The 23,673-nt window shown below is 51.5% G+C and overlaps 2 protein-coding genes and 1 long non-coding RNA gene across 3 annotated transcripts; 2 read left to right on the top strand and 1 right to left on the bottom strand.

The window, feature by feature from the left end:
* On the top strand, positions 1–2,948 carry FOXC2 (forkhead box C2). Its single transcript, XM_059857457.1, has one exon. The coding sequence runs from the start codon at positions 553–555 to the stop codon at positions 2,038–2,040; it is 1,488 nt and encodes a 495-aa protein (XP_059713440.1). The 5' UTR covers positions 1–552; the 3' UTR covers positions 2,041–2,948.
* Positions 2,949–6,871: 3,923 nt separating this feature from the next.
* Positions 6,872–11,108, top strand: FOXL1 (forkhead box L1). Its single transcript, XM_059857458.1, has 2 exons — positions 6,872–8,216; positions 9,039–11,108. Exon 2 carries the CDS (start codon positions 9,188–9,190, stop codon positions 10,052–10,054), a length of 867 nt encoding a protein of 288 aa, XP_059713441.1. The 5' UTR covers positions 6,872–8,216; positions 9,039–9,187; the 3' UTR covers positions 10,055–11,108.
* On the bottom strand, positions 10,918–23,077 carry LOC132332827 (uncharacterized). The gene is made up of 2 exons (XR_009487993.1): positions 22,716–23,077; positions 10,918–20,148 (listed from the first exon to the last, which is right to left on the bottom strand). It is a non-coding gene; the product is annotated as an uncharacterized LOC132332827 (long non-coding RNA).
* Between the last annotated feature and the right edge of the window lie 596 nt (positions 23,078–23,673).

Here is a 23,673-nt window from a genome sequence, read left to right as displayed (position 1 = left end):
AGCTGCGCAGCGCGGCCGGGAGGGAGCTCGGCGGCGGCTCCCGCACCCCTCCGGGGGCTCCGCTACGCTTCGGGCCGCTCTTGTGACAAGGACTGGGCTTTCCGCAAGGCTGCTTTTTCGTCTTTTTCTTTTTAATTTTTTTTTTCAAGTACCTTTTTTTTTTTTTAATTCTTCCGTTTTGTTTTGGTTTTTTGTTTTGGTTTTTTTTTAATTCCCTTTTCCTGCGAGAACAGGCCCCCCCCCCACCATCAGCCCAGCTCCCCGCAGCAGCGCCCGCCGCGGGCCGTAGGCGTGTGTAGCAGAATCACAGTCATACAGAGGGAGGGAGAGGCCGGCAGAGACCACCCTGCCCCCGGCGACCCGGAGGATGCCGCTGCGGTGCCGCTGCTAGAGGACACGCTGGGATTTAGCTCGGCTCCGAGACTCTCTCTCTCTTTCTCTCCCGCTCTCTCCCTCTCTCCCTTCTCCGCGGAGGGGTCCCGGACGGGGGTGAGGCCCTTCCACCGTCCTCTTCTTCCTCCTCTCCTCCGCGGCCGCGGGCAGCCCCTCTCCATGATGCAGGCTCGCTACTCCGTCTCGGACCCCAACGCTTTGGGAGTGGTGCCGTATTTAAGCGAGCAGAACTACTACCGGGCTGCCGGGACCTACGGCGGCATGGGCAACCCCATGAGCGTCTATTCGGGCCACGCCGAGCAGTACGCGGCGGGCATGGGGCGCTCCTACGGCCCCTACCACCCGCACCAACCCACCGCCCCCAAGGACCTGGTGAAGCCACCTTACAGCTACATCGCCCTCATTACCATGGCCATCCAGAACGCCCCCGACAAGAAGATCACGCTCAATGGGATTTACCAGTTCATCATGGACCGCTTCCCTTTCTACCGAGAGAACAAGCAGGGCTGGCAGAACAGCATCCGCCACAACCTCTCGCTCAACGAGTGCTTCGTCAAGGTGCCCCGCGACGACAAGAAGCCGGGCAAGGGCAGCTACTGGACCCTGGACCCCGACTCCTACAACATGTTCGAGAACGGCAGCTTCCTGCGCCGCCGGAGACGCTTCAAGAAGAAGGATGTCTCCAAGGAGAAAGAGGAGGCCCGGGAGCGGCTGCTGAAGGAGCAGCCCAAGCCCCCCGGGCTGCCCGGCGCCGACCTCCCCAAGGAAGCCTCCTCCTCCTCTTCCTCTTCCTCCGCCTCGGCGCCGGCCTCCGAGAAGAAGGTGGTGATCAAGAGCGAGACGGCGTCTCCCGAGCTGCCCGTGATCACCAAGGTGGAGACGCTGAGCCCGGCCAGCGGCGGGGCCCTGCGGGACAGCCCCCGCAGCGCCGCCTCGCCCCCCGCCGCCGCCGCCTCGCCGGACGCGGCGCTGCCCGAGCATCACCCGGCCGGCAACGGGCTGCCGGGCTTCAGCGTGGAGAGCATCATGACCCTGCGGACTTCCCCCGCGGGCGAGCTGAGCCCGGTGAGTGCCGCCTCGGGCAGGACGGGCGGCGGGCTGGCGCTGGGCTACCCCGCGGGGCAGCCGTCGGGCTACGGCGCGGCGTGCAGCCAGGCGCTGGACACTAGTGGGAGCTACCACTGCAGCATGCGGGCCATGAGCCTCTACAGCGGCGACAGGCCCGCGCACATGTGCGCTCCGCTGGAGGACGGGCTGGCCGAGCATCCCACCGGCGCCCCGTCGCCGCTGGGCACGCTGAGCCTGCCCGCGGGGCAGGACGGAGCGCTGGGCACCGGGCATCCCCACGGCGGCGGAGGAGGAGGAGGAGGGAGCGGAGGGGCGGCGGCGGGGGGACAGCCCGCGGCTTCTTGGTACCTGAACCACGGCGCTGAGCTGAGCCACCTGCCCGGGCACACTTTCGGCTCTCAGCAGCAGACTTTTCCCAACGTGCGGGAAATGTTCACGTCGCACCGGCTGGGCATGGAGAGCGCGGCGCTGAGCGAGCACCAGGTGAGCAGCAACTCCGCCTGTCAGATCCCCTACAGATCCGCGCCCTCCCTATATCGCCACGCCGCCCCCTACTCCTACGACTGCACTAAGTACTGAGTAGCCGCCAGTAACCCCCGCTTAGGCCCGTTTAAAAAAATAAAATTATTATTATTAATAATAATTATTAAAAAAAAAAAAGATCGGGAGAAATAAACCCACGGCAATAAAACCAAATCTGACAGCTTCCCCGTGGACTTTGCGGCCACAGAGTTTGAAGATCCCAAAAAGCCTCGGTTTTGGGCTTCCTTAAATTTCGGACAAGTAGATTTTACTTGAAAAAAAAGGGGGATCTTTCATTTGAAAAAGAAAAAAAAAAAAAAGAAAGAAAAGGTTAAAAAAATTATATATATATATGTCTATCTAAAAGTGGCAAATTTTATATGCTAAAGTATAGGGGGTCTCAGAAAAATAAGTTATGGACCAATATCACAACGACCATTTATACGTTTTAAAAGGAAAAAAAAAAAGTTTATAAATATATATATAAATATATGTCCTGGGTATTTTTTGAGTTCTCTGTTGTGCTGTAAAAAATATGTGGATTTCTAATCAGGCTGATTTTCAGAGCCATTAATATAATATTTAAAGTTGAGTTCACTGGATTATTTTTGTCTCGCCCAACGGTTCCTAACTTCCAAATTCATGACAAGTGATTTCTTCTTCTTTTTCTTCTGTGTACAATTATGCAATAGATTTTCTTTCGTTTTAGAGCTGTTCTTTTTGCAAGACGAGGAAATAATTTATTTTTTGCTGGTGGATTTTTTTTTTAAGGAAAAAAAAATAGACAAAGTATCTGATACTTTTTTATTATTATTTACGACGTGTGATGTTTTGTATAATAGATTTCACCTTTACCATTCCTAAGGACTATTTGCTTTAACCTGCTTCAAAGTTCGTTTGTTTTATGTGGTCCTAATTGTTGTACTTACCTTAAAATAAATCCATGCTGGTTTTTTCTGCTCCAAGTCTGGCGCTTCTCTGTGTATAAACCGGGGATTTTTTAACAGGTTTTTTTTTCCTTCCTTCACGCAGAAAACGTGGCAGTGTTTTTTTTTTAAACAAAAATGATTTTCCTGGAGGTTTCTTTCTTGGAGACAAGGTTGAATTCACGTGAAGAGCTGGAATTGTACAACCGGGGAGGGTGGGGAAGGAAAAGCACGGCGGGGCTGAGCCCCCTCAATCCCAAATCGCTGCCAGGGTGAAATTTCGGGAGTTTTCCCAGACCTGCCGTGGGGAAAACAGGAAAACAGGAGGAGCAGGGAGGGGAATTTCTGCTCCTCTCGCCCCGTCCTTGCGAGCGCGGCCCTTGCACGCCTGGAGCCGCCTCTTTCCCGGGCAGAAAACACCCACCCCCCTAAAAAAAAAATCCATTTCATTTATTTATTTGGTTTTCTTGAAAGGAATCCCGAGTGCCTGGGAGTGAGAGCGATCATTTCAACCCGGCCTCGCTGCGGACTCTTAGAAAGGTGGAAAGTTCACTCGAGAATCTTTCCGGGTTGGAAATCCTCTCTTGGTTAAGAATCGGCTGATTTTTAACTTTTTCTCCATTTATTGAAGCTCCCGTTCGCAAGGCCGGGCGCTGTCAGGTATTCTGGCTTTCCCCAAATCATCTTTTAACCTGTTCAAGCCTTTTAATCCAGGGCAAACCGCCGGATTTAGGAGCCCCGAGAGCCTGGGCATGCCGGCAAAGCCCGAAGCCGAGTTTAGGAGGTCTTTGGAACTTTTCAAACGCAGCTCTCTGGAGCCAGGCTCCTTTCCCAGCTGGAAAATCACATGCAGGGGAAAAATCCCAACCGTGCCCCATCTCAACCCCCGCAGCCCCCCAGTGCCCCTCAAACCCCTTTTTTTTTTAAGTTCGGCAGGGGTTATACCCATGTCAGGCTGTTGAAATCGATGATCTAAATTGGTTTTGACCGGTTCAATTTCGCCTGCGCTTTAAAACTGGCAAAAAGCAGCGAAACTCTCGATTTAAAAGAGAAAAAAAGTCTGAACCCCACTTGATCTGTATTTTAAGGAACATTCTTAAGTAAAAAAACTCCCTGCCGTTTCTCCTGGCTCTCAGAGCGTGTTATCTATTTTTCTATTTTCTTCTTTTTCATTATTTTTTTTTACGAAATAAAAGCCAAAGTGCTTTCTTAATAAGAGAAAATACAGAGTGTAAAGGATTAAAAAAAAAATAGGGAAATTAAAGGAGCAAAATGGTGAAAAGAAAATAAATAGGAGAAAAAGGGGGTAAAAACACGAATTGGGAAAGAATTCTTCCTCGGTCCGGACCATCTTCCTGTGGGATTTTTTTCCTGCGTGGGGCCCGGGGTGGCTGTGGGGGGAGATGGCTGCAGTCAGGTGCCTGCTGTGGCTTTTCCCAGCCGCGTGGAGCAACCCCGGGATCGCTCCCACATCTTCCCACCAGGGCGCTGGGAATTTGGGGACCCTTTTCCTCAGGCAGGGATGGGATGCGGGACCGGGATCAGGGACACCCCCAGGGCTCAGCAAGCTCCCCCCGCGCTGCTGCTGGACAGTTCCTGACATCCCCTTTCCCCCAAAAATTCTTTTTTTTTTGGTGTTTCTTTCCCCACCTCGCCCTGCAGGAACGCTCCCGCACGGGATCTGCGCCGCTCCCGTCCCTCTGGAGAGCTCCTGCGGGGCTGCGAGCATCGTCCCCTCGCTGTGTCCCCCTGCTGCGTCCCCTCCTGGCCCCTGTCACCCCCAGCACCCCACGGGGCGCCCTTCGGGTGGGCTGGTGTCGCAGAGGAGCCTTTTGGGGTGGGCTGGTGTCTCATGAGAGCCCTTTGGGGAGGGCTGGTTTCACAGGGGAGCCCTTCGGGCGGGCTGGTGTCTCAAGGGAGACTTTTGGGGTGGGTTGGTGTTTCTGGAGAGCCTTTTAGGGAGGGCTGGTGTCTCATGAGAACCTTTTGGGGTGGGCTGATTTCACAGAAGAACCCTTTGGGGGTGGGATCGTGTCTCAGGAGAGCTTTTTGGGGTGGGCTGGTGTCGCAGGAGAGGCGAGAGGATCCTTTGATGACTGTTTAAAAGCTGTGATAGGGAGCTCGGTACCGCGATCAGAATCTGCTGTGACAGGTGACTCCAGCCTGGCCGGAGCAGAGGGGAAGGAAGGAGAAGTGAAGGAAGGAGAAAGGCCCAGGGCACCTTTTGAAGGCAGCCATGACCAGCTTTGGCTTGCAGCCCCCTGAAGGAGCAGCACCACCCCCACAGCCCCTCTCCCCGCAGGTCAGGGGCAGGCTCGGCCCCGGCACTGGCAGATGTGCGTGGCCAGTAGCCCCGAGCTGGGCCCAGGGTGGCTCCGGCAAGAGGATGAGGATGGTGGATGGGTTTCATAACTTTTTTTTTAAATTTTGTATTACCATTCACCACGGAGTTTGCCAGCCTGTCCCAAACCCCAGCCGGTTTCGGTCTTGGGGAGAAGGGCCAGCGGTTTTGCACCTCGTCCCCACAGCCCAGCCAAGGCAGCGTTTCCCTGGTGGAACACATTCCCTCCAGGAATCCCTCGCACAGCCCAGCAGGGCTGCCTCGTCCCTCCCAAGCACTCCCACCTTCCCTGGAGCTCGTGGGACGGCGCCGGCCGGGCAGTTTTTGGGGAAGGCCACGAGCTCCTCTGTCATTTCCGAAGGGACTTTGCAGTAAATCCATAGCGGGCATTGGAAGGCCGGGAGAGAGGGAAATACATCCCTGATCCAGGGCCGGTACCGAGACCCCGGGCACCTGTGCTGGGCCAAGGGCGGGGAGCCCCCGCCTGGAGAGCGTTCCTGAGGAGCCCGGCCGGGATGGAGCAGGAATGGGGAACTCAAATTCACATTCCTCAGGAGCCCGGCCGGGATGGAGCAGGAATGGGGAACTCAAATTCACATTCCTCAGGAGCCCGGCAACGGGATGCAACGGGAATGGGGAGCTCTGGTTCACATTCCCTCTCCTACCCAGGCCGGGATGCAGCAGGAGAGGGAAGCTCAAATTCACATTCCCTCTCTCCCCCAGGCTGGGATGCAGCAGGAATGGGGAGCACTGTTTTTTTGCCCTGTTCCCCACATCCTGGGGTGCAGCAGGAATGGGGAGCTCTGATTTACACCCCCTTTTCCCCCATTTCCTGCAATGCAGCAGGAATGGGGAGCTCTGGTTCACATCCCCACTCCCCTCCGGGCTGGGATGGAGCAGGAGAGGGGAACACTGGTTTTTTGCCCTGTTCCCCACATCCTGGGGTGCAGCAGGAATGGGGAGCTCTGATTTACACCCCCATTTCCCCCGGGCAGGACCAATGCGGGAGTGGGGATCACTGATTTACAGCCCTTCTTGCTCCCAAAATTGTGATGCAGAAGGAGTGGGGAGCTCTGATTTTTGGCTTGCTCCCCCCATCCCGGCATGGATCAGGAATGGGGATCACTGATTTACACCCCTTCTTCCCCATTTCCCGGCATGGACCAGGAATGGGGAGTTCTGATTCACATCCTTCTTCCCTCCAAGACTGGGATGCAGCAGGATTGGGAATCCCCGATTTCCACCCTTTCTTCCCCCGTTTCCCGGGATGCAGCAGGAAAAGGGAGCTCTAATTCACACCCTTCTTCCCCTCGATACTGGGATGCAGCAGGAATGGGAATCCCTGATTTACACCCCTGCTCCCCCAATCCTAAGGTGCAGCAGGACTGGGAATCCCCGATTTCCACCCTTTCTTCCCCCGATTCCCGGGATGCAGCAGGAATGGGGAGAGCTCATTTGCGCCCTGCTCCCGCCGGGACCTCTCCTCGCTGCTGCTTTAAAAGGGGCTCGTCAGCTGGAGAGGAGGGGAAACCCATCCAGGAGCGCCTCCATCGCCGGCTCCGCGTTGTTTATTTTTTTTTTTTTTTTTTTTTCCCCTGTGTTTTTTTTTTTCCTTCAGTTTAGGGAAAGAGCGACGGAACCAACAGCATCTAGAACCCCCTTCTGTCGCTTTTCCCCGCTCCCCCCGCAGCCGTCGGAGCCTCTCGGAGGCTGATCCCGTGCGGATAACGCAGCTGAGGAGCTCCAGCGATGCCGCCGGCAGGGAAGGGATAACAGGGACAACACGCAGCACACGAGCTGGGAAGAAGGAACGGAGGGAAAAGCCGCATCCCCGCCTCCAAGGATTTCCCATCGCCAAGAGGGGAAAACAAGGGAGGAAGCAAGAATTTGACTGGGGGAGGGAGCTCGGGGAGAGAGCGGGAGCCCTGGGACTGTCTCCTGCCGTACACGCGAGTATTTATTGTTCTACTAATCCGTGCCTGGAGTGTCTCAAGGAGCGGGGGACTCCTCGAGGTGGCGAGAGGAGGAGGAGGGTGAGGGGGAAAGACCCTCGGCCGGTGCCCTGAGGATGCTCCGGGCGGCTCAGAGCAGCCGCGCTCTGCTCCATCCCTCCCCGGCGAGGATGCTCCAGGGGAGGGGAGGCTGCCCGGGAGTGCTCCTCCCCGGTGTCGACAGGCGAGGAGCCCCCAAACCCTTCCTTGAACCTCTCTCTTTATTTATTTGGGGCTTTATTGCGCGTTTGGCACGGCGGGCGGGTGCTGCAGCTCCCGGGGGGCGCAGGGCGCGGGAGGGATGCGGAATTCCGGGCGAGGGCGGTGTTAGAGGGGTGAGATCCCCTCCCACGCGTGGGCCCATCCAGTGAGAGGGGAGACCCCCACTCCCCCGCCCGAGAAACCGCCTCCCTGAGCACCCTGTCTGCGTTTCCCAGGCTCTCCGGGCGGTTTGCAGCTTTCAGGACCCATCTGGAGCTCCACAGCATCGCGCTGGGTTTTACCCGCGGGGATAAAAATCCTTCTCCCGACAGGGGAGAGACGCTGGGCCAGAAACCCCACGGGTGAAGGGGAACTTGCAGGGAAATCCGGGGATGGCACCTCCAGGGCCGGGTGGTGCTGGGGGACAGCTGGAGCTCGGCTTTTACCTCCTCCCCTGCCAGGTAAAAATCCCAGCAGGCCCGTGGGAGCTGCTGCGCTGTTGGGATGTTTCTGTTTGAAGGAGAAAAGGATCCCCCTCAGGCCTCTTCTTCCCTCCCTCGGAGAAAAGATGCTCCACAGGACAGAGGGTGCCGCAGGTCTAATCCCGCGGGGGGACTGGGGAATAGGCGACACCTCCAACTGCATCGGAATCCCTCGGGGCCTCGGATTAAAGCTGCTACGTCAGTACATTAAAAAAAAAAAAAATCCGACAACAGAAAACACAGCCCCAAACCTGGACGTTTATACAGAAAAAGAGCATCACAAATTCCTAATGTAAGCACCGGCCAGCTGTGTGCACTTGTAAAGTTGTTATAATCCCCCTCCTTGTTATAAACAGGAAAGTACATAATATAAAGCAACAGGCCCGCATTCACAAATACTGACCCTCCTCCCCGGGCCTGCCAAATTCCCCTTTTTGCTGCAGCCTGCCCCGGCGCAGCTCTGCCTGCTCGGGCTGCACCGGGGGTCCCCCTTCGCCCTCCCGGGGGTGTCCTCGGGGTGGAAACCCGGGAGCGGGAGGTGCCAAGGACCCCTCCACACCTGATCCCCCTTCCCTTTTCCTTCCTCGCCATCGCAGCTCTGCTCCTCCCCTCATCCACCCATTTCTCTTCCTTTCTTCAATTTTTAAATTTTTTAAAAATTTTTGTGTTGTTGAATGCCCCAGTTTGGCTGCGGGGATCCCTGCCCGCTGCTCCCCAGCTCCAGCAGTGAACATCCTGCTCTGCTGTGTGTGCTTACAGCGTCAAAGGGTGGACGTGATATTTCAAACATCAGATCAGTGCGTTTATATATTGGGTGCCCGGAAATTTTTCCAAATAAACACAGCTTGATTCGACTTGGGTGGGCAGACTTATCAACAGACTAATTCTATAAACAAATGAAGGAATAACCCGGAGACCATTGGCTGGTACCAGCGAGACACGTGGAGAGAGCTCGGAGTTTTGTAGCAATGAAATTTTAATTAATGTGGGTGGGCTGAGAACACAAACGACTGTTTATCAGAGACAATTTATTTTCCAGCGCTAAGTCAACATATAATAGCAAACTTACAACAATTATTTAACTTTTTTTTTTTCCTCCCCTTTTTTTTTTAAGAGCTATGAAGCAGGGACAGAGGCAGAGCGAGCTCCTTCAGGCAGGGCTGGGAGCTGAGCTCGCACAAACAGCTCCCCGGTGGACTCGTCCCACGTTCCTGCTTCGCTCGGCTCCGAGGGGGAAGACGCGGAGCTGCGAGCCCGCCGGCGATGAGCCACCTCTACGGCAGCCACCTCTCCCCCCTGGGCAGCCCGTCCATGGTTTACCTGCCCGCCGCCCTCGGCTTCGCCCCCGGGGGGGCGATGTCCCGGCAAGACCCCCCTCAGAAACCCCCCTACAGCTACATCGCCCTCATCGCCATGGCCATCAAAGAAGCTCCGGAGCAGAAGGTGACCCTGAGCGGCATCTACCAGTTCATCATGGACCGCTTCCCCTTCTACCACGACAACAAGCAGGGCTGGCAGAACAGCATCCGCCACAACCTCTCGCTCAACGACTGCTTCGTCAAGGTGCCCCGCGAGAAGGGCCGGCCCGGCAAGGGCAGCTACTGGACCCTGGACCCGCGCTGCCTGGACATGTTCGAGAACGGCAACTACCGCCGCAGGAAGAGGAAGCCCAAAGCCGCGAACCCTCCGGCCGCCAAGGCTGCCGAGCAGCCGGGGCCGCCCGCCCGCCCCGTCGAGCCCAAGCGGGCCAAGGGCAGCGCGGCCGCGGCGCCGGGGGACGCGGGGGTGCCGCGGCCGGCCGGGGGCACGGCGGCTTGTCCCCCGGCCCCGGTGCCCCCCGCTGCCGCCCCTCCGCACAAGAGCGGCTCCCGGGGCCGCAGCTTCAGCATCGAGAGCATCCTGGCGCAGGGGCTGCGGCCGGCGCCGCCCGGGGCAGCGCCCAAGGCGGCCCGGGCCAGCCCCGCCGGCTGCCGCGGCGGCTCGCTGGTGGCCAGCGGCGGCTTCGGGCCGGCCCTCAACGCGTCGCTCATGCTCGACTCCCAGGTGCACGGGAGGCTTTACCACATCGGCATCCCCTTCCTCTCCTGCTTCCCTCTGCACTTCTCCGAGGCGGTGTTTAATTTCCAGTAGCTGCCCCCCCTCTCCCCAATTAAGGCGCTCCCGGCCCCGAGCGCTGCTGCGGGGGGCGCGGTGGGAGGGAGAGATCGGACCCAGACCTCACCACGCGGGTAAAGACCTAAAAAATCCCCCCCAAAAGCGATGTTTTAAAGGTGACTCAGGATTTCAGGGCATTTTCAAGGCGCGTCTTGCTGCGGACTTCCTTTTGCGGGTGCCTCCCACCCCCTCCAGAGCGACTTTGGAAGGTAAAGCGGCTTTGTGCTCCCGTGGGCGGTGGAGGCAGAACCACGCTGGCCCCAAGACCCGTGCTCTGCACCTTTAGTCTTTGCATCCCTCAGGTTCCTCCGAGAAGGTTTCCCTCGAGCCCTTCAGGTCTCTGTTTTCTTCTTTTATTTTTCCTTTGAAAGCCAAGCCCCATCCCGGGGGGATGAGGCCGAGTTTTGTTTTGCCATCAATACCCACAGGGATTAATAACGCCCGTAATTTTGCCATCAATACCCACAGGCACATGATAATTCCTGATATTCCCCACTGGCCCAGTCCTCCCAGTGGGTAACTGGAGCTGAACTCATGGCAGACCAAGCAATCCAGGCTCATCCTGAATATTCCTGCTTGCAGAGACCCAGCATGGCGTGGAACTGGTTTTCCTGCTCAGCACTGGTACTTTGGAGTATCCCCAGAGAGTTTCTGCTCATGGATGTGGCCAAAAAAAAAAATAAAAGGGGATGGATGAGCAACCACAGAGATTTGTCTTGTTCCATCTCTTACTGGGATCAGTTGCTTCTGACCAGAAAAGACTGAGGCAGGGTTGTGGAGGCCAGGAGAAATACCAGGAAAAAAAAATACAAAAAGAGACATCAGCTATGTTTCTAAAGTTTTATTTTTGAAAAGAAGGGAGAATCCTGACACATTGCAGGAAATCAGGAATATTTTGTATTTTTGTTTGCCATAAATAGAGGCTCTTTGTATATTCGTGGATAAATGCCCTTTTGGGGGAAAAAAATTATATTCTCAGTTTTCATTATGAAACCGAACCTATATCCAATAAAGGTATTTTTGTTCAGGATTGTGGCTGGTGTGATGTGAAACACCCCTTGGCTTGTGCTGGAGGATGGAGGAGTGGGGCCTGCTGCTGACATGACGGGCCACAAAAAGATGGGAGAGGCTACAAAAAGGCTCCTGGGAAATTGCCTGTTCCTTGAAACTGATGAAATCTTTCCCCAAATGATTGTTCCTCCTTCTCTTCCCCTTCATTTCAACCCACCCCGTCTCAAAAGCAAAGCTTGCTCTTAAATGAGCACCTGGATATTGGAAATGTGGGGTTTTCAGGTGAGTTTTGGTTCAGTTTTTGCAGAGGAAGGTTGGCATCAATTCCTTGATGTTTGGACCAGGGTTGCTCATTTCAGCCCAAGGCAAAGAACTCTCACGTGGGGAAGGACAGAAAATCTCCAAAAGGTGAGAATTGTTATTTAGCTTCCCCAAAAAATTTATGCTCATAGGCAGATCCCTGGATAGCTGAGCTGGAGCTTCTCAATGTGGAAAAAAGAGAATTAAAAAATAGATTTTCTTTTTTAAAATCAGATTTGCAGAATAGACTTTATTTTAATAAAATCCCTTATTAGCTTTCTATTTCTGGCAGCTGCTGTTTGAATATCTATTGAGTCCATTATTTAAAGTTCTGGCACTGCAGTAGAAAATGAAGAAACACTTTCAAAAGGTTGTGAAGGTGTCACAGCTCAGTCCCCACCATAATTCCCAGGACTGGGTGAGTGCTGAGAGGGTTCAATGTCCACCCCTGGCCCTGCAGTGCCACTCCTGTGAGCATCAGGGACAGGTGCCAGGTACAGAAGGGGTCACCTGGCCAGGAGGTTCCATTCCAGGCTGGCACTGACACCACCCACAGGAGGCTGCAGGGGAGGGAAATGAGCCCAGCAGAGCCCTCAGATCCCCCCTGCACCCGCCGTGTGGGGATTTGGGCTCGGGGTGGGGTGGGAGGTTGATGCTGCCTCCAGGAACTGTTTGATGGGTCTCCATCAAGCCCTTCCCACAGGGAGGGACCCTGCATCCCTGGTGTCCCCACAGCCCAGCCCATGGAAAGGTTTCACCCCCCAAAAATGGATATTTATGCTTCATCACCACTTTTAACCTCTGTCTTGAGCTCTTCTCTTTCCCTTTCTCCTAAGCTGGTCTCCCAGCTGTGACCCCCAGTTTTGTCACCTCTCAGCTCCTATTCCAGCCCCCAAAATGCCTTTTTGGACCTGCAAACAGGGCTTTTATTCCTTTCCTACTCACACATGTGGGACCTCTCCCTGTCCCAGCCCTTTCTGCACAAGAGCAGTTTTTTAGTGGTGAAAAAAAGCAAGTCTCAGTTTAATGCACGACGTATATTTTTATCACAGACACGTTTTTTTGGAGAACCAGCTTTTCCTAAGCAATGGGAATTTGTTTCTTTGCGAAGCTTTGCTTTGACATTTGATCTTATTTCTGTTTTGGTGGAGTGGAGTGGGACCAAGTGCAGCTGCAGCCTTTAAAAGCCACATTGAGCTTGATTTTGGTTCCGCTCGAGGGAGTGAAATTAGTAAACTTAACATGCTCTGCACAAAAGTGACACTAACTCCAATGAGCTCAGAACCCGGTGAGCAGTTCTGAGGGGCAATTTGGAATTAATTGGGATCAGGCCAGTGCTGTAACAGGGGATAAATACCAAGAAAAAGGGTCTTATTGCCAGCAGGCTGGATGAGTAACCACACACGGCTTCTGCACGTCATCTGTTTATAGAGAGGGGAGAAGTCATGGTACAATAAAAACATACAGTAAAAACATAAAATAAAAACACACAGTAAAAACAACAGCACAGCAATGGGTGTGCAGTCGATTCACCAATTCCTGCCCTTTGCATGGGGCTGAGCATCTTTTAATCCTCTCCACATCCACGTGGATTTTGGTGCCACGGAAACATCGAGGACCTGAGGAGCTGCAAGGAATTGGTGCCAATGGTCTCACACCTGCTTCACAAGCCAGAAAACCACTGCCAAGCTCAGAACTGCCACCCAGCATTTCACTCATCCCTGGAATCTTCCTCTTCCTGGCTTTCCCAGCCTCTCAGGGCTGGTTATAAACACCAGTCTGGAATACTGGGGAGAAGTGGAAGTAGCCTGGGATGCAGGATAAACAGCACACTGCCTGTGTGGGCGATGGAGATGCCTTCCCCTTCCTCTGCAGAGGAATGACCTCTCCCAGCCCAGCAAGGTTTCTCCTCTCCCAGCTCTGCAGCCAATTTTAACTCCTAGGAGCAGGGAGATCACAGAGTGGGAGAGGCTCTCAGAGGAGCTGTTTGGTTCCCAGAGGGGCTTTGCTCCAAACGTGAGTTTCCTATGAGGGGAACTGAAAATTGGGCATATTAAAATAATTCCGGAGTTTAATTCCTCATAAATGGGGCTTCCAGTCTTTAAACAGGCTCAGTGTGTGTTCTCCTAAAGTTGGTCTCACAGCATGGATAAAATATAATCAAGTATTTAAGCCTGACCAGAAGCCACTTTCAGGGTTTGTCACTCAAGGTGTGGCTGTCCATGCTTGATTCCAAGGTGCCATAAATCTGAGGGACTTTGTAGCCTCTTCTCCTTCCCCCATTTTAAAATTTAATTCTCTTTCCATTCTTTACCACAGAAAACACATAAAGGAGGGTCCATCCCTTTCCACACCAAAACCCACTGGCTTCCTGCTGCCCGCTCCTAAGCCTGGTGTGAGGAGCAGCCAAATCCCAGAGCAAAAAAGGGAAGAAGGATCTGCTTCCTCACTTGATTCATAGCCCCACACACCCAGAGAAGAGATCTCCCAGGAGACAGCATTCAGGATATTAAACAGATCACATATTTGATTTGAAGTGAAAGACCAAGAAGACAAGATCACAGAATGAGAGAAGTTACAGATGGAAAAGGTCTATGAGGTTATGCAATCCATCAGTCTGGACGTTGCATAATTGCTCCCCACAGTATATTTTTAGTGCTTTATCCAGACAAATCATTAAGTGCTTTAAAATGGGCCAGATTCCTCAAATGCAGTGCGTGCTAAGTCACAGCTGATTTCCCTGAGCCTCGCAGCTCCAGTGTCTAACAAGACACCAAGAGGAAGTTTTGTGTGGTCAGAGAGAACAGAACGGGCTCTTCCAGAAACAATCCAGCCTATCCCTCACAGGAATCTCTCCTAAATTGACTGAGTGAGACCTCTAAAATCTCATTTTCGGATTACAGCGAATAATACATTATTACTTATTCAGATGTTCTCTTAGGCCAAAGTCAAACATTGCCCATGTTCATGTGAACACCATTTGTTTTAAGGCAGCTTCAAAGCCGGCTCAGCAAAGCGTAAAGAATGTTTATTTAAAATATAGTTGCTAAATTTAGCATGAGCTCGGTTAGCCTAAATCTTAGGGACATTTTTAGAGAGCACATTGCGAATCAGGAATGCATGGAGAAATAAATAAACTTTCCCACATTTTTGGAAATCGAGGGAGAATTTGCGAGCTCTTTCTCGCACGGGCGATTTCCGTGGATTGGAGGATACAAATTTCCCACTGAACAGACAGTTGGAAATGCACAATGCCGATCATTTTCACTGCAGTTTGGTTTCAAATAATGCTCCCTCAAGGAGGAAACAAAAGCTGTCAGCTTTTTTTTTTACAGAAATTACGCAGAGCACCAACATGTTTCAATATTTACCCAAGCTCTTTGAGAAGCAAATGGAGCTGGGCTTGGGCACGAGCCAAATCTCAGGTTTGGATTAGGCCTTGTGACCTTTCCTAGGAATTCTGATACTGGGTTTTACACCCACCTCTTGCACATTGGCTCAAACATCCCCCAGCTGGATGCTGGGCTGGGTGAAATGCCAGCTGGCCTCTGGGTTGGACATTTAGACAGAAAATTTTTATAAAGAAACTTATTAAAATTTTTACATTTTTTTAGACAGAAAATTTTCACTTTCCTAAGCTCCCATGGCTTAAAGAGACACCTTTGCCACAAGTGACATTGTCTGAGAGACCTGAGCAAACCCTTGATGAGCAGACATGTGATAAACAGTTAAATTCTCTTTTACCAGGTGACTTTTGATGAACTCCCTCCATTCTTCCCATCCTTTGGTTGCTGTGAGTGGAGTGTTTCTGCTCCAGAAGTGGGAGGATTCCAGCTGTGCCCCTCATGGGGCTACAGGACACAAGGGACGTGTCCAAGTACCCCCACTGCCTCTGGTGGGATTGGGATCAGCTCCTCCCCTAGCACCCAGGTGGAATAAGGAGTAAGATTTCTTCTCCTTCCAAAGTCAGAGCTCCGCCACTTCCACTGGCTCTAGCAGCTTCCAGCACCTACATCCCGTGCCTCAGCTTGCTGTGGCAGTGCCAAATCCCACCTGCAGACCCATCCTTCCCAGAGCTCTCCGGATGAGCCTTTGCAAATCCACTGGCCCAACCCAGGAATTCCCAAATCCACGGTGAGCTGGACCCCCTAATTCTTCACTACCTATCTCCAGTTGCTTACTGAGTTTCTGTTTTCCTTAGAAGAGCAATATGTAATAATAGTTGTTACAATAATTGTATTTCTGTTTTTACATCTGTAAAGATTAAGTTAAACAGTATGAAGCCCATTAAACTATTTCATGTCATGCTGCCATAAATTTCCTCCATTCCCATTGCTACTATTATTCCAGAGTAAACTCTGAGATCAAGCTGCTGCCACAGAGAGTTATTTATAGGAGCTCATTCATCAATAAAAACTTCAAAAGAAATCTGTTACTCTTCTATTGGGAAGCCAAAGAAAACTAACATAAAGACAACCCTGTTAAGAAACAAAGCTAAGGAGACCACAAGACATTTAGTTAAGAAAAATCCTGATTTCTAACAAATGCCATGCAAGGAGGGGAAGAAGAGGAAAAAAAAAAAAAAGGGAAAAGATTGTTGGCAGCATGAATCCTTTTAAGTTGTTTTGCTCTCATTGGATGGTTAAAATAAACTGTTAAACAGTTGTATTTGGCCTGGCTCAGCCCCCTCATTAGGCTCCATGTGATGGATTTGGGATCTCACAGTGTGTAAGGAGCTCTTCATCCCCTGCAGAAGCTGGTGCTGTCCTGCCACGTGTCCCAGCTGCTGCTACACCCGTTCCTCAGCACAGCAGAAACCCAGCCAGGAGTGAGGACTGGGCACCAGAAAGCATCCACCTGCCTAAAGGTAAACTGATAAAACAGGTAAAGTCGGGGTTTGTCATCTCTGCTTTCTCTCACTTCTTGTTGTGCCTTTCTCTGTCTGCCTGAGCTGTGCAGGGTTGGATTGGGTGGTCATGGTAGTCCTGCAGAAAATTAAATGGAGGAGAGCTCCAGTGCTGCCCTTCCCTGTCCTACCTGAAAACCAGCCTGAGAACAGGCCAGGGGAGGGGATTCTGCCCCTCTGCTCTGCTCCTGTGAGACCCCACCTGGCATCCTGTTCTGCTGCCCCCAATACACGAGCATGGAGCTGTTGGGAAAAGTTCAGGTGAGGCCATGGAGTTGATAAGGGGACAAAAGCACCTCCTCTATGAAGACAGGCTGAGAAAGATGGGACTGCTCAGCTTGGAGAAGAGAAAATTGTGTGGAGATCTCACAGCACTTCCCAGAGTCTGCAAAGGCTACAAGGAAGCTGGAGTGGGATCCTTCACCAGGAGCTGGAGTGACAGGACAAGGGGGAATGGCTTCACAATGGAAAAGAAGAGGCTTGGATTGGATACTAGGAAGAAATTCTTCTTTGGGAGGTCCTGGCACAGGTGGCTGCCCCTGGATCCCTGGAAGTGTCCAAGGTCAGGCTGGATGGGGCTTGGAGCCATCTGGGACAGTGGAAGGTGTCCCTGCCCATGGCAGGGGTGGAACAAGATGATTTTTAAGGTCCCTTCCAAGCCCAACCATTCCACGATCCTGTGCTCTCTCTCCTTTTGGTCCTTGTGTCATTAACAGCTCCACAGGAGTGAGACCCCCCTGAAGGAGCAGGCACTGAGGATCAGCCTCACCATGGGAACAGGAGCCTCAAACTGTGGTTTTTGAGCTCAGCAGAAACACTCCCTCATTTCCATGACAGGATCTGAGTCCTGAGGGCAGTATGGACCCACAGCTCCTGGCAGGACCTGGGTGATGATTTGGAACATTTCATAATCACATCCCCAAAGCTCAGAGGGGAGGGTTCTGGTTCCCAGGGTTCTCTTTCCATCCTTACTCACACAAATCTGGGCAGGGCACTTTGTGTAGATTCACCTCCATCAACACTCATCACACAGCAGCCCAGTTTCTGCTCTGAGCTGGCCATCAAAATTATCTCCAGGATCTGCCAGGACACAAAACCAGAGGGCTGGAGCTCCCAGACACTTGAGGCTCAAGCTTTGGTGAAATCACCCTTTGGTTCTATGGGGAGGGGCTGGATAAAATCTATGGTTTGGGGAATTAGGGGAGGTGGAATTTCACCTCCAGCAAATGCAACCTTTGCCTAAACTGTCCTCTCTACACTCACCCAAAAGGATGCTTTTATTTCCCTTACAACCTGTTCTTGGCAGTGCAGGTGAGGCATCCTTGTGCTGAGGATTCACAGCAAGAACTCCCAAATCCCAGTGATGTGACTTAAAAGCAGCCCCAGCATTTCCTCCCAAAACTGAGGTAAAAGGTAAAGAAATCTGTCAAATTCCTCAAATCAGGGGCTGAATAAATCTCTTTGCCCACGACATCTGAAACAATTACTCTCAATTTTGTCCATCTTTGCTTTGCTCCAAATTGAGGCTCATGTAGCCAGCTTGAAACTGATGTAATTATGGTTGTTCAAAAAGAGTGGCAGAGCCAAGTCAGTCCCAGTGACTCAACCATGCCAAGAGAAAAGTTATTATACATTGCTACAGCTCAGATTTGGAACTGCTCTAAACACCAAACACAAAGATTATTAATAAACATGCAACGTCTCTCTGTACAAACCAGATTTATTCCCATTTAACTGTATTTACTGTTAAATAGAATTGGTTTGTTATGAAAAGGGCAAAAAGAAGCCCTCAGTTGTTGTGTCTGGTTTCAGATCAGACACTACATAATTTCTGAGTAACAATAACAGCAATTGTGACCCACTTCTCATGGAGTATTTTTCACTGATTTCTCCTAAAGTGCTTTGCAGGGAAGGTCAGTAGAAAGACCCATTGTAAACACAGGGAAATCTCCTGATTATTTGTTTTGGATGGTTAGAGAGGAAATTGCATATGCTTTCATGGAAAAAAAAAAAAAATCCTCTATTATTATCCTCTGTCCTAAAAAGGTGGTGGTGGGGGAAAGCCTGGTGACTCTGATCTAAATTATCCTAAAGCAAATTTCTGGCAAACCAAATGAAGCCAGACGACTCTGGATTTAATGAGAGTAAATAGTAGCAGACCAAGTTAAAGCTTGAACCAGGGCACCCAGCTGGTGCTCTGCACAGCTTTGCTGCCTGTCTTGAAGCCTTTGATTGCCCAGTTTTATTTTCTTAGCTAATTTCAGAGATATTTTTCTTTGCTTGAGCATCAACAGGTCAGCTGCTGGCAAAAGCAAGTGGCAGAAAGCTGTAGGCGTAGTTTATAGACAATTAGGAAAAGAATTGTGTTTAGAGTGTGAAATGCAATCACCTAGCCAAACTGGCCTGATAAGGCTTGAGGCTGAGCAGAGCCAGTCCCAGAGCAGACTGAGATGTGATTCAGCCCTTTGAAGTCTCCTGATCTAATTCTCAGTGCAGCCATACACGATTTCCGTTGCCGGGGAAAACAAAAATCCCATCCCACATCCCAAAACTCCAGGTGCTCTCCTGTCTCTCTTGGCTGTGGAAGCTCCTTCTGGTGTGACTCCCTTGGAGCTCAGGGTGGGTGTTTGGAGGGGGTTCTGCCTCTCAGGGCTCAGCCAAGCTTTGCTGAGTGTTTAATTTGCAACACTCAGGCTTTGCCTGGGCAGGCACCTACAGAGCTTTGCTGGGTTGGCCTCCCAACCTTGCTCTCTCTGCCTTGCTCTTGTCAAGTCTTTCATCAAGACAGGACTCGTCATACTCCACCCTGGTGGCTCAGCAGAGACCTTTTGGCCTTTCCTTGGGTTTCCAGAGGTGGGGGCAGGTTGTGAAAAAAGCTGGATGAAGGGAGGCTTCTGTTCCCAGTCCTGCTCCTCGGCAGGGCCAGCATTCTCTCGGGGTTTCCAAGGACTCAGAAGTGGTGGACAAGTGGTCACTGCTTGTAGATTATTGCTTGTCCATCCAAATAAGATGAAGAATTAGTGGTTCCATGGCCTTCTCCAGTCATTTGTTAAGATTTCTTTGTTAGCATCTCCAAATGAGACACACTTCCCTCTGCTCTCACCCCTGTTTGCTTTACAAGGGATCTTCTTTTCTTCCATTAAAAAAAAGAAACCAGTGGGGGGAAAAAATATCTTTAAAATGTCTAAGGAATGAAGTTTCTCCTTGAGAACATTAAAACTACAGAGGAAACATGAAGAATCAACTCTGACACACATGACAAATATTGAAAGGGAGCTGAAGCTGAAAGGCAACTCCTTGAAGACTTTGGATCATTAAGAAAGTAACATGAATGAGTTGGAATTCTTGAAAGAAAACCTATCCCAGGCTTACTCCCTTGGCTCAGAGCCAGGGGCTCTGTATTTGCCTCCCAAACTCTACTGCAGTTGTGATGTCTGAGGGAAAATCCATCTCCTCTGATTTCCTAAGATTGGGCAGGATCAGGGAGCTGGGGGTTCCTGTGTATTCATTCGGGGGCTTGGAGCAGCACTGGGAGCCCATAAAATCCATAAAATCCAAAAGCCATAAATCCTGGCTGCCTTTGCCCCAGCCAGGGTAAGAGCAGCAGCTCTGCTGTGGCCCAGAGGGCGACCACCAGAGAGCTGGGCTGGGCTGTGCAGAGCTTTCCCAGGCTCAGGCTCTCCCTGGATTGCTCTGTGTCCACTGGAAAGGGCTGGGATGCAAACCCAAGGTCGTGGCTGCTCAGTCCCGTGTGGGTTCTGCAGTCCTGGGGCTGTGGCAGAGAGATGTGAACGTGGAGTTTTTCACAGCGAGGGCTGTCTCTCTAGGAGGTTCCTTCTGTTCTTCAGGAATGCTGTGGGATTGAAGGTGAATCACTCACATTTTGTCCAGGGCAGCTGCACCCTCAGCTAACGAGGGAACCTTTGGATTCTGGGGGCAGAACATCTCTCCTGGGTGGCCTGAGAAGAGCCTGGCCTCTCTGCACAGCTCTCCCCGGCTTGGGCAGGCGTGGGAGCTGAGCCCTGAGGGGTGTCCAGTCCAGAGGATGATGACCTTATGGACCACAGAAGCTCCACATGTGACAGATCCAAGCCCACACTCCTTCCTGTGCCCCCACACTGCCCCACACCACGCCACCCCAACAGCTCTGAGCTGACCCAGCTGCCCAGCACCCAGCTGAGGGCCCACACTCAGCTCTGCAAGGGGAAGGGAGGTGGTGTAGGAAGTGGCTTTGGGGTGGTTTGGAGTGGGAGAGGAGGGAGGGAGGCAGAGGGATGTGGAGCTGAGCTTTCCCATGGTGGCTGCAGCAGAGTCATCTCCCAGGACTCTCTGTGTCCTTTCTGCCATGCACGTTTTACAACCAATTCCCAGCTAGATTTTACAACCAATTCCCGACTAGTTTTACAACCAATTCCCAGCTAGTTTCCCTCGGAACAGCGGGGATGGGAGCTGGCCCAGGCTGGTGAGATAACGCCGTGAGCGAGCCGCGATCCGCGAGCTCCGAATTTCACAGCTGTGGTCAGACAGCCTTTAAAATCCCCGAGACAGAACTGGCCCTGTGCAGAGCAGAAATTGTAAGTTTTGGCCCTGTCTCTAACCTTTGGAGAGCTGCCCAGCTTCTGACAGTCTGTGATGATGTCTCTGTGGAGGAAATCCTACGCTGAAGAAAAGCATGTTGCTTTCTCCCAAAGTTATATTCTTCCTTTCATTCGGCCACCATAAAGGACACTTTGTCATCTTGGCAGATCCTAAATATTCCCTTCTAATTTTATGGGAGGCAGATACAGGGACAAAAAATTAAGGATTATTCAGGAGTGTTATTTATGGCTAAGGATATAAGGGATTTGAATGGAAATAACAATTAAACTCAAGAAAAAATTCACACTACAGGTCACTGCAATCCCAACTTTTCCCCTCGTGAACTCAAGCCGAGGAGGTTTTCTTCCCCTTTGTGATTTAGGCTTTGCTAAACTTCTCTGAAAATAGTTCATATATCACAGAGAGGAATTTCCATGGGGAACATAAATACATCTGTGGAAAGAAGGGAAAATTTTTCCTTGTCTCTGGGAATGGATGAGAAAGAAAGACAGTTGACGCCAGATATTAATGATGAGTGGAGGAAGCCATCCAAAGAAAAAAACTACTGAGAACACTAAAACTACCCCAAAGTCACAGACCTATAAAAACCTACTATGGAACAATGACTTTTCCACTAATACAGGCTTAGATTCAAGAAAATATTTAAGCACAGGCTTAAGCTGGTCCCAGTTTGGAACAGCTCTTGAGTGAATTTCAGCTTTGTGGATGTGTTTTTCAGCTCTGGGGATCCCAGCTGGCATTAAACATGCCCACAGTTAAATCCAAGCTTAAGGACTCTTGGGAGGGGAGGTTTTTTCCTTCTGGTGGGACCAAGGAACACAATTTTCAACTTCTTTGGTCCTGCAGGAGTTTGCATTAAATTCATATTTCAGGGGGCAGCGCTGAGGGCATTTTGAGCTTACGGGTTTTGATCAGAAGGAAGTTGGATCAATCTAAAGGAAATACAAACCACAATATTCAAATATTTGTGGTTGATTCATTGAGATATAAACCTGGATCCATTGTGTATGTGGATATATGGACACATCCACTGTGTCCACATCCAGAGGATGACAGCCACCGAGGGACATTAACAGCTGATCCTTTCCAGGAAACACCTCTGCAAAACAGAGCTTTTGTGATCCCTTAGAGGTGGAGGGAGGGAGGGATAGCTGAGGGAGATAGCTGTGCTTGTTTCTCCTATTCCATTTTCTCAACTAAAGTAAGGAGAATTAAAACAAAAAGTGGGATCAGTTTGGACACAGAGGTGTCCCCCTGGCTCATCAAATCCATCAATTTTCTTCCAACCTCGTCCCACAGAGGGATGGAGGTTACATTCATGGGGGACACCTGAGGGAAGTGCAGGAACAGCCAGCAGACCAATCTTTTTAATAACCCTTCAGAAAAATGCTTTTCCCCAGCTCTCAAAATTCCCACCCCTCTTTGCCGTGCTGATAGCTTTGCACACATGGTAAGATATTTACTGGGGTCAGCTCAGCAAACTCTACCTTGACTACAGCAAAAATATTAACTCAAATAAAATAAAATAAAAAAAAGGTCCAGAAGCAGCCTGGGGACAGGACACCACCCCCTCCCACACTTCTAGGGGGTTCAAAACACAAGTGCACAGCAGTGGCTGGAGCCTCCCAGCGGGGCAGGGACACATTCCTGCCCTCCTGAGCTGGATGGGAAGCAGAGGCACAGTCACCACAGCCCTGCACGGGCACGTCCACGCAGCCCTGAGCCCACCAGCTGCTGGGCTCTCCTGCCATCCCCCAGTGTCTTTGCCCTGGGAATTCCATCCTTTGCACAAGGGCAGTGGGTGTTCCTTGTGTTCCTCACCTCTGAAGGCCACGGGCTGAGCACCTTCTGCCACGTCTCCCACAGGGCCTCGTGTGTCCCTGTGCCCCTGACACGCTCAGGAAGTGCTGGGGGTGTTCAGTGCCCATCCAGCTGTAGATTTTAGCTCTTCACTGCCTCCACCCTGCTCAAGACCCCTGTGGGGATGAGCTGGGGTTGCGTGGCAGCCACAGGGACGTGGCTTTGGCGTGCTGCAACGCGGCCCAGGCATTGCAAGGCCGAACGCGCCGGCCCGGCCTTCCCCGAGCGCTGGGATTTGGCATAGCTGGGTGAGCACTTTAATTGGGTTATTAACACATCTCCACGCTGACATCAGGAGCATTAAAGGCTGTGTAAATACTGGGACAAACAGCACTGCCAAGGTGCTGCAGGCAGGTGGGAACGCCTCTCCCCAATCCCTCTGGCTGCCCTGGAGGATGGGAGACCCTGTCAGGGGGCTCACAGACCTTGGCACAGAGCTCAAGACCCCTGTGCCTTTGATCTAGCCCTTGGAAAAAACAATTACCAACCTTTATATGAAGGATTACAAGCCACCAAAGTTGAAGTAGAATGAGAGTGAATTTATCACAGGGTGAAAAATAGATATTTTGGGGTTTTTAGGATGGGGGTTCAGGGGGCAAGATGGAGGAATCTGGGTGTGTCCAGTCCTTCTCCTTCTTCTAGGCCTCCATCTTCTGCTGTGATGGTGGCACTTTTGGATTGGTTTAGAGTAGAAGCTCACTGTCTAACACAGGTGATGGGTATTGGGAAGTAATTATAAATAAAGTACACCTAGTTTTTAGTATAAAAGATAACACCGACCCAGGGAGGCAGAGTGCCTCTGTCTGTCCTGCTGAGCGGATCTCGGCTGGACAGGAGAAAAAATTTTATAGATAAGAAACAACAAAGAACCTTGAGACTGAGAACTGAAGAGCTCTGACTCCTTCTTCGAGCACCGGGC

This window comes from Haemorhous mexicanus, chromosome 12 (assembly GCF_027477595.1).
Source record: "Haemorhous mexicanus isolate bHaeMex1 chromosome 12, bHaeMex1.pri, whole genome shotgun sequence".
NCBI classification, from domain to species: Eukaryota; Metazoa; Chordata; class Aves; order Passeriformes; family Fringillidae; genus Haemorhous; species Haemorhous mexicanus.
Note: the sequence above shows the minus strand (reverse complement) of the source record. Positions and strands in the feature narration are given on the sequence as shown.

Excerpts from the sequence above, each read along its gene's own strand:
- FOXL1 (XM_059857458.1), top strand. The coding sequence starts at position 9,188 with ATGAGCCACCTCTACGGCAGCCACCTCTCCCCCCTGGGCAGCCCGTCC.
- FOXC2 (XM_059857457.1), top strand. The coding sequence starts at position 553 with ATGATGCAGGCTCGCTACTCCGTCTCGGACCCCAACGCTTTGGGAGTG.